General features: G+C 34.2%; 1 protein-coding gene across 1 annotated transcript; it reads right to left on the bottom strand.

Annotated features, from left to right (window-relative positions):
* Positions 1-8,049: 8,049 nt before the first annotated feature.
* Positions 8,050-9,841, bottom strand: LOC125844771 (probable beta-1,3-galactosyltransferase 8). Its single transcript, XM_049524106.1, has 7 exons — positions 9,610-9,841; positions 9,445-9,509; positions 9,102-9,301; positions 8,775-9,032; positions 8,610-8,697; positions 8,402-8,527; positions 8,050-8,314 (listed from the first exon to the last, which is right to left on the bottom strand). Exons 1-7 carry the CDS (start codon positions 9,802-9,804, stop codon positions 8,050-8,052), a joined length of 1,197 nt encoding a protein of 398 aa, XP_049380063.1. The 5' UTR covers positions 9,805-9,841.
* Between the last annotated feature and the right edge of the window lie 856 nt (positions 9,842-10,697).

Below are 10,697 nucleotides of genomic sequence, written 5' to 3'. Positions count from 1 at the left end.
TTTCATGTTCCATCTTTTGATGGAGAAAAATATTTTATCACCTTTATCGATGATTTTTCACATTATGAATTTATCTATTTGTTGAAAGAAAAATCTCAAGCAGCGGACACTCTCAAAGTGTACTTTAAAGAGGTTGAAAGACAATTAGATAAGAAAGTGAAAATCATTAGGTCAGATAGGGTTGGTGAATATTACGGAAAATATAATAAATCAGGACAATGTCCACGTCCATTTGCAAAATTCTTCGAAGAGCATGGCATATGTGCACAGTATACTATGCCATGAAGACCTCAACAAAATGGTGTTGCAGAAAGGCGTAATCGAACACTTATGGATATGGTTAGGAGTATGATGAGTAATTCCTTATTACCCAACTCAATGTGGATATATGCTATTAAAACCGTTGTATATTTATTGAATAGGATTCATCGTAAGGCAGTTCCAAAGACCTCTTTTGAACCGTGGACTGGAAGAAAGCCTAGTTTAAGACACCTGCATGTTTGGGGTTGTCAAGCGGAAGCTAGAGTTTATAATCCACATGAAAAAAATTAGATTCTCGAATGGTAAGTGGTTATTTTATTGATTATCCAGAGAAATCTAAAGGGTATAGGTTTTACTATTCAAATCATAGTTCGAGAATCGTTGAAACCGATAATGCAAATTCATTGAGAATGGTGAAGTTAGTGAGAGTGTTGAATGATAAAGTGTGGAAATTAATGAGGTAAGGGTAAATATTCCATTGCCCTTGAATGTACCTACTTCCACACCAATAACAAATGTTGTTCCTCTTGTTGAATAACATTTTAACAATGTTGAACAATATTTGGGCGAAACATTTCAAGAAAGAATTAACTCACAAGTATCTGACACAAACGAACCACAAACAGTGCCATTAAGAAAATCTCAAAGAGAAAGAAAAAAACTCAGCCGTTTCAGATGATTATGTTATTAATTTGCAAGGGTTAGATTTTGACATTGGAATTAATAAAGATCCGATTTCATTTTCACAAGCATAAATTACTGAGTCTGATAAATGGATTGATGCCATGAATGAAGAGTTATAATTCATGGAATACAACAAAGTCTGGGATCTCGTTCAATTACCAGAAAGTTTTAAAAGAATCGGGTGTAGATGGGTCTTCAAGACCAAATATGATTCTAATGGTAATATTGAACGATATAAAGGCAGACGTGTTGCTAAGGGATACACTCAAAAAAGAGGCATTGATTATAAAGAAACCTTTTCATCGGTCTCAAAGAAAGACTCGCTAAGAATTGTTTTGGCTTTGGTAGATCATTATGATTTAAAGTTCATCAAATGGATGTGAAAACTACCTTTCTTAATGGAGACCTCGAATGAGGATGTTTATATGGACCAACCAGAGGATTTCAAAATTAAAGGAAAAGATCAAATGGTGTGTAAGCTAAAGAAGACAATATATGAACTCAAACAAGCCTCACGATAATGGTATATAAAGATTAATGATACCATAACATCTTTTGGATTTAAGGAGATTACCGTTGATCGGTGTATATATCAAAAGATCATTGGGAGTGAGTTTATATTTTTAGTCATGTATGTTGATAACAATTTACTTACTGCTAATGATTTAGGCATAATTGCGTGAGACGAATGACTTTCTCTCTATGAACTTTGAAATGAAAGATATGGGTGAGATATCCTATGTGATAGGGATAGAAATATTCGGTAATAGATCACAAGAATTATTGAGACTGTCTCAAAAAAGGCTATATCGAAAGAAATCTAGAGAGATTTAACATGAGCAATTGTTCAACAAGAATAGTTCCTATTAAAAAAAATGAGATAAATTTAATCTCATGCAATGCCCAAAGAATGATGTAGAACGAAAAGAAATGGAAACAATTCCTTATCTTCTATTTTTGGAAGTTTGATATATGTTCAAACTTGCACAAGATCGGATATTAGTTTTGCGGTCAGAATGATAGAAATATATCAAAGTAATCCTGGAATTGATCAATGAAAAACCGCAAAGAAAGTTTGTGGCATGTTATGAAGCCACAATTCATGCATTATGGCTGCAGAACTTCATTTCAGGACTTAGGGTTGTTGACACCATTACCAAGCCGCTGAAAATTTATTGTGATATTACTGCAATAATATTCTTCTCCAAGAACGATAAGTACTCCAAAGGTGCCAAACATATGAAATTAAAGTACTTTACTGTCAAGGAAGAAGTTCAGAAACAAAGAGTGTTACTTGAGAATATTAGAACTGATCTCATGATTGAAGATCTGTTAACAAAAGGCTTACAACCTAAGACATTTAAAGAACATTTTCAAAGAATGGGTCTTGGTTGTACTTATGATTGATACATTTATGATGTTTTTACACTCTGAGCTCTATTATGTGTTTTTGATATACATTAATGAATTTCTTGTTTCTCATAATGGTGTATACATTATTATTTTGAGATATTACAAGATAAATCTTTATGAGACATTATTGTGGACCGTAATGCTATATGTTTTTATAGTTTATGAACCTAGTATGATAAGTTGCTAATGTAGTAGTATATGGAAGGAAATATGTAGCTTAAAATTTATGGACAACCGTCATAACTTGCATTAGTAGTTTGTTATATTGTGGCATGTATGATGAACATTATTGTCACGCCCCGAGCCTACACCCAGGACGTGGCCGGCACTCAAAGACCATTGCTGGCCTCAAGTGAACCCTTGGCCTGGCTTACTAACTCAGCGGAAGACTATATGCATATTTATAAAGATCAATAGCACACTACTCAACTTAACTAATGAAATAACTTAGAATGTTTAATAGTCAACATTCAACTTGGCCAAAATGGCAACTCAAGTCTTAACATATGAAATGAAAAGTAAAGACAACTAAATTCACTAACTGACTGCCTGACTATCTATGAAGCCTCTAAACAACTGAGATGGATGTCGGGACAGGCCCGCGACATTCTAATGAACTAATACTAAAACTGAAAGCAATGTGAAGGAATCCTCTGGAATGCAAAAAGGCTCACCAACAGACGCCGAACTGCTCACTGGATCAACGAATGCGCCGGATGCCGATCCTAGTTACCTGTGTCTGCATCATAAGACGATGCAGGCCACCTGGCATCAGTACATTGAATGTACGAGTATGCGAGTTGGAATGCTAAAACGACATAGGCTCGAAAAAGATTATGAAAGAAACACCTACCTTGGCTCTTCTCAACTCTTGAATACTTAAATAAACTCATTTCATTATAAAGCAGTTTAAAACAAGTGCAATATAAAGAAAAACTGTTGCAAATATGCTGTCAATTCATAATCAAAATATCATAAAAAGACAATCCATGCTTCCTCTCAAAGTCTACTTGTGCAATGCATGAATGAAGTCTCATACCCCCATTCACACTAAGCAAAACCCCTTGAGGAACCATGCTACTACTGTTGTGGGAGTTTCTCTAACCGACAACTATCACTTAAGAACTATAGTGATGATACAATGCTTTACCTCACGCTGCCGAGGCCCATCCTATACCTTGCCGTGATATAGGAAGCCAACTCACTAAGTGGATCCACTAGTCTATGCGGAAATGATTCATCTAAAAAGTATGACTCTTTTCTACCCATGATGGCTACATGGTTTATGGAGACTTGAGTTAATATGAACTCGCATCCCCATATCGGTGCTCAATATTACTCCCAAAAATACTTAGTTCTTATGTTTAAAAACATACCTTTTATGTGATTTGAGATTAGTGCTCAAAAACTTAGCTCAAAGGCCATCTCGGAAATCTCAGTTTCCCTGCTTGCTTCATTTAGAAAGCTATTTCTCTTTTCTGAAAACTAGCCCGAAGGCTCTTTGAAAATCTCAGTTTCCGTTTTTGTTTAAATGTGAAAATATTTTAAATCTTTTTTGGAATACTTAGTCCCCATATACTTTTGAATAAATGAACTTCAATCTTTACTCTTTACTCTTTACTTAACTTGAACAGTAAGTCTTAAAACAAAGTTAGAAGCATTTGCAAAAGACTTCTTGAAAAGACTCGAAGAACTTCCTAAACTTGGCTCTTAACTTTCCTTGAATTTGAATTTATTGATTCAAGGTTATAATTCATGTTTTTGGATGATTTCTAGATGTTTAGAAGCCATTTAGAGTAGTTAGAATCAATAGGAAGTGTTAATACACTTTAGAAGGACTTAAATAGGCTAAACGACAAAAATTGGTGAAAAACGACGATTTAGGCACATCCCGGGCGTGCCGCGCCAGCCCCAACTTACTGGGGCTCAAATCTGGCGCACTGCTGGTGCGCTGCCCCAGACTGCCTGGCGCTATAGGGCGCGTCGTGCTAGCCTCTCTTCAGGCAAAAATTCTGACGAGTTATTGATCTCGTTTTCTGATCCTAAATCATTTTAATTCGATTCTTTTTCTCAAATTCACTTTAGATTCATGTACCCAAATCATATACACAAAATCTAACCCAACAACTTAAAGAAACAACACTTAATCATCAAGAAACTCCTTAATCCCAACTCATGTTCAAGAACGAAATCAATTCAAGAACAACTATCAAGAACATTAAATTCTCAATCTTTTTAGGACAAAAATACGCTGAATTACACATGCTTGGAGCGTGGGTGAACTAACCCAACGCTATGTGATCTCACATACCTCTTAGGGATCAAACCCATGGCGAAAATCTGCTACAACACGCAAGGATCTCGACGGACGCTTGATCCTCTCCTCTTTTCTCCTCTTTTCTCTTCTTTTCTCTTCTTGAACTCTCAACTAAAACCCTAGGCTAATTTTAGGATTATAAAACTGAACCGAATAGGATTAGACCCTAAAATATTACTAAAAATGAATTAAATCTGATTGGGTAAGGAAAAGATCAAAATACCCCTCACTATTTTCGGCTAACTTTCCTTAACTTGAATGCCTAAATTGAAAAGGCCATATCTCACTCATCCGAACTCGAAACTTAGCAAACTCGGTGGCGTTGGAAAGATAATTCAAAGATCTTTCCTAAGGTACCTGTAGCACACATAAAACATCCTGAGCTAGGAGTTATGGTCGTTTGAAGTTGACCCAAAACTCATACTTAGCTTAACTTGCAAAATTTTAGATTTTGCTATTTCCAATTTAGTTCTTTTTCGAACTCAAGGTGCTACATCTAGTGAACTTAACACTTAAGAAATTTTAATTCCTCGGTTAAATCCTACTCACAACGAAGGATGATTCAAGTCTTAGCTCAAAAATTTTCTGGGGTGTTACAACTATAGAAGATATTTATTATATGCGCAACTAATGTTTATGAAATATCAAGGGAAAATGCATAAGTACCCCCCCAACCTATGCCCGAAATCCCAGAGACACACCTAACCTTTACTAAGGTCCTATTACCCCCCAAACTTATTTTTTAATTAATTTTCTACCCCTTTTGGTCCTACGTGGCACTATTTTGAAAAATTTGTCAACGCGTGCTGGGCCCACAAGAATAGTGCCACATAGGACCAAAAGGGGTAGAAAATTAATTAAAAAATAAGTTCGGGGGGTAATAGGACCTTAGTAAAGGTTAGGTGTCTCTCTGGGATTTCGAGCATAGGCTGGGGGGGTACTTATGCATTTTCCCAAATATTAATGTTATATGATTATTGGACCAAGTGGTAGAATGTAAGAATTATTAATTATTTCTTACTTATGTACCAAGTTTACTTGCAGCCCAAGTAATACCAAAAATAATATCTAATGAATACTAGATCTCGTCCGTACATTGGTTACTTGATGGACGTACCAAATTAAGTTTTAACCTCTATAAATTGGTCATCCTTCCACCTATTAGGGTTACCACATATTCTCTACAATAATTCCATTGCTGACGGTTGTGGTAATGTAAGGATAGGGCAAGAAGGTAGAAACTAATTTACGACTAACGCTTTCGCTTTTCTCTGTGATGATGTCTTCCGCATTAGGTATATGCCTCTAACGATCTCTATGTAAGATTATCGTGTTCAAGATTCTGATATTATGTATTAAAGTATTTAATCTTACAATTGTATCCTGGTTCAGTTTATTATTGGATAGCGTAGACTTATTGTAGAACTGAATTTGGTTCTCAAACATTAAGTCTCATTATCAAAATACTTTAGTCGAGCCGTCAATATTTCTTAAATCAACAAGAAGATCATATGATCTGATCTACATAATGTTAGATCTTACGAAAGTTATCTATTTGCATTTACGGGTATTGTCATATTATCATATTCTATAAGGTAGTCAAATATTGATATTTGTTTCAAATCAAGCAAAGACACTATCAACTTTTAAAGCATGTGACTCAAACACATCTAGAGATGTGTGATTTTAATTTGAAAAGAATATTCAAGTAATATTGTAGGCATACTACTTGCAAATTTCAACTGAAAGAAGAATATATTAACGAAGACCACGATAAAGTTAATTTCAGCAAAATGCTTTTTCAGACACGATCTTCAATGCAATTGTGAAAATATTTTTTTTCTTAAAATATGATAGTTTGGCGGAATAGCTCACTGAGGATCGGTGATCTCAACATTTGAGAAGTTTTTATATAAGGGGAAAATTAATTGTCTTTGAGATATCAAGTAATGATTTTATTAAGGGGAATAAAGAAGGCATCACACCTTTTCTTTCTTTGATAAGGTTTTGTCCTACTTGGTTTTCTTTAGAAGATTTTTAACGAGGCAACAAACAATCCGTACTAAAAGATATGTGTATTCTCTTTTTTATTATTAAAATTTATTTTCACAAGATTTTTTCTTAATAAAATTTTAAGGAGGCACACCATCTCTGGACATCCAACGAAAAGTGTTACAAATATCATTTTTATGAATGTCAACAAAATGAATCTCTCCATCTTCCCACTAACACTTGACCATTAAAAATAGAGGCACACGTGCTCTTATTATAGACACTTGAATATATTTAGGAGAATAAAAGAAAACTCTCATTTTTTGTGTCTGTACATTTTCTTGGTTATAATATTAGTTAGGGGCGTATATGATCGAGTTGGTTCGGGTTTTTTAAATATCAAATTAAATTATTTGTGTTAAAAAAAATTTAAATTTATAAACCAGACCAAATTAATAAAACTCGAATTTTTTCTGATTTTTCAATCTTGGGTTGGTTTGGATTTTTCAAATATCAAATCAAACTATTGTGTCAGATTTTAAAATTTTTAAATCAAACCAAACTAATAAAACCTCAATTTTTTTCAGATTTTTGGATTTTTCCGATAAAGTATGCATACAAACATATAATTAACTTGTGCTCAAAATATTTCTTTAGTCCAACCAAAATACAATTATCTAAAGTGTTTCTTAAGAAAATAACACAAAATATGAGATGAGTGATGACACTAAAATATTCAATAAAAAATAATAACGAAATCATCATATAAAATAAATATTGCAAAGTCATAATTAAAATGATCATAATTTAAAAGTACTAAATCATGCTAAAATAAGTCTAATGTCTATGAACTACAACCTTTATTAGACCATTCATAATTCTAAGTCTCAAAAAACTTGAAAAAAATATGTTAAAAGATAAAATTATGAAAACGATAACGTATAAGTAATATTTAGAAATTACATCAAGATAAATATTTTTATGTATAAAATAAATTTTAAAAAATATATATATAATGTCGAGTTGGTTTGGTCTTGAGTTGATTTTTTTTAGTTAAAACCAAACCAAGCCAAGTATTGTCGAGCTAATTTTTCCAATACCAAACCAAATCAAATCAAACCATTAATCGATATTTTTTTTTCCAATTTGACTCAATTTATGATTTAATTCGATTTTGTACGCTCCTAATATTAGTCTTTTAGCTTAGTTGTATAACATATTAGAGGGAACATTGTTATTCACGGAAAAGTGAGATAAATGGTGAAAGAAAAAAGGAATAGGCATTTTGGCAAAGAGAGTGAATATAGAAAAATAAGGAAAAACAAGGATTGCATAATTTATTAATGGGAAAAGAAATACTAATTGAGTTTATGGATAAATGTCTAGAGAGGATTAGCAAGATTCCATACAGCTGCATCAGCTTCGCCGCATGAGTGATGCACATGTTTCATCCTCTCTACCGAATTGCATACTCCGCTGCATGACCAATCAAATGATGCCACACACATATTCCCTCCTTTTGCCTTCCATTCACAATCTGGAGGAGTCCCACAGCACATTGAACGTTCATCCACATGTTCCACTTCCAGCCCAATTAACCACGATCCCAATGAAACATCTTCATTTGCATATCTATGTAATATACCCCTGATATTTTCATCATAAATGTACAATCATGTTAAAATTTGTTATCTTATTCGTTATTCGATCTAAAGTTGCATTTAAGAAACGTACGAGTTCATGGAGATGTAAGCTGCAAGGTCTCTTGAGATGGCATATATTTGACCTGTCGCATGCCTGAAATACTTGTTCCCTTCTTCTCCGAATTTCAAATACTCCGGCTCATGATACTTTAATCCTCTGCAAAAATAATATTTCGATCCTGAAGGAAATAAATTCCGATTTTGTTTTAAGGAACAAATTGAAGACGGACTAGACTCACTTTTGGGAAAGAACTGGCCCTGACTTCATGCACCCAATATAGACTCGTGGTTTTAATTTGTATTTTGCTAATGTACCAGCAAGCATACCTGCAAAGGTTTTAGTTAATTACGTAAGTTATGTATGCATAAAGTAGTTATGATGTTTTGAAGGCTAAATTAGGTACCCAAGTTGAGATGGACATCATCATCCACTTTAACGTAGAAGTCCGCGTCCCAAATGGAGACAACTTTAGAGAAATATAATCTCGTCTTGGTGGACAGCTCATGATAACCCTCGATGTGGTCAAGTCGAAGGAAATCTTTGTACTGAGCCTCCTCGCTATCAATGGCACGATCCAAAACTCCTCCTTGTGTAGCACTACGTCCTATCACAAACCGTATTACTATCCCCTTCTCTTTCTCTAATTTCCGTAGCTTATCTCCTGCATTACGAATATACATGGATCAAAATCATCTATACAATTCAAATTAATTATAACAACAAGCAACACCTTTAGGCATCCATGTTTCTCTTAGAGAATCGCGTCTTTTTCTGCTGCTGAATGCCGTATTTATTCCAATCACCATAAATGCTTTATTTGGAATGCTCTGATTTGATGCTCTGTTTTCCTTTGTATGTTGGGTGACTTTTTGCCTTGTCCTTGCTATAGCTAGTTCCATCTCCAATGTAGATATACTTTTATCAAGTGATCTGTTACAAAAAATATACACAAATTTGAATGGTATTTGAGTCATGCACTGGATTAAAATGTGTGATCGTCTCATTTAAAAGTTAAAGTTGTTAAAGACAGCATACTATTAATTATTTCGATACATTATCAAGAATGTGCTTACTTAATAGCTTGATGGGTTTTCATGACTTCCCCCATGATGTATCCGGAATTGCTTTCCGCTAATTTCTGCCAAAATATATGAAAAATGAAGTGAAAATCATTCATAACAGCACGGAAAGTTGAATTTTCAAACAACAATAAGTAGTTGTTTCAAAATTGAGCTTACACGCTTGTGATCACATTCGCGTGAAATGGTGCTAAGCTTTTCATGATTAGACATAGTGGGGATCACGAGGTCGGTGTTTATTTCAGAATCAGGTTGAGTCCATTTCCGGCTAGCAAAAATAGTTCCTGCCAGAAAGCTAGCAAGGCATAGCAGCATTATGGTTTTCCCAGAGACTGGCAGCTTCCCTGATCTCATTTTTTGAATTTGGCAGACACAGAGCCGATGACCACAACTAGGCCGCCACTGTTTAGATTCTTTTGGCCGGCAGCACCCTGTTATTTGTTTCTTTTTGCAATATTCTTCACAAAGAACAGCATTTAATATCTGTTATATATAAAATGATAATGACTTCAAAATTTGGCTGAATGATTTGTAAATGCAATTCCGTAAATAAGGGAAGTGAAACATGTCATGCTGAATCGCATGGAATGTCAAGAACTAATAGTAACAACCACATTTGAGGAAGGGTGTTTGGTCTGAACCAGACTAAGAAATAAATTAGTTTACTCAATCATTTCACAGCGTGAAGAACAAAGATGGAAACACTGGACAGAAACTCTGTATCAAAAGTAAATCAATCATATTAGGAAGATTGGTCAAAAATAAAAATTTATTAATCAGAAGATATTAATACTACTTCCTGAAATGAATTGGAAATTCATTTATCATGTGCAATGTCATAAACAAGATTACCTCATTTGGAATACAAACAAGTGGAATACAATAGATATAACGATATTCATTTTCAGCTAAAAGACATCGTTCGATTTGGGTACACTATTTTTTCACAAATGTGCAGTTTTGTTACAGTAATAGAACAGATCATAGTACCTGCTAGGACATGATAATTGAAGTGGCAATTGCGATATGAAATATGTGTGTCATTTTAAAGAAACTTCCCTTCCTAGTAGATGAAAAAGTCCAGCTGCAAGCCAGGCAGTTTAGTCATGTAACTGTCATGTTCCAACTAACTACAAGGCACCTTTCTCTTAGTACTTGATTTACTTTTGTATATGAACATCCTCCTAAAGATCGATGCAATTAAATTTGACAAGATTGGCCTAAATATCAGCTCTTTGGACGCCCCA

This window comes from Solanum stenotomum, chromosome 11, assembly GCF_019186545.1.
Source record: "Solanum stenotomum isolate F172 chromosome 11, ASM1918654v1, whole genome shotgun sequence".
In the NCBI taxonomy this organism is placed as follows: Eukaryota; Viridiplantae; Streptophyta; class Magnoliopsida; order Solanales; family Solanaceae; genus Solanum; species Solanum stenotomum.
Note: the sequence above shows the minus strand (reverse complement) of the source record. Positions and strands in the feature narration are given on the sequence as shown.

Excerpts from the sequence above, each read along its gene's own strand:
- LOC125844771 (XM_049524106.1), bottom strand. The coding sequence starts at position 9,804 with ATGAGATCAGGGAAGCTGCCAGTCTCTGGGAAAACCATAATGCTGCTA. Across the intron at positions 9,510-9,609 it reads GCGAATGTGATCACAAGCGT|AAATTAGCGGAAAGCAATTC; the intron begins GTAAGCTCAATT and ends ATATTTTGGCAG. Across the intron at positions 8,315-8,401 it reads GCTTACATCTCCATGAACTC|GGGTATATTACATAGATATG; the intron begins GTACGTTTCTTA and ends TGAAAATATCAG.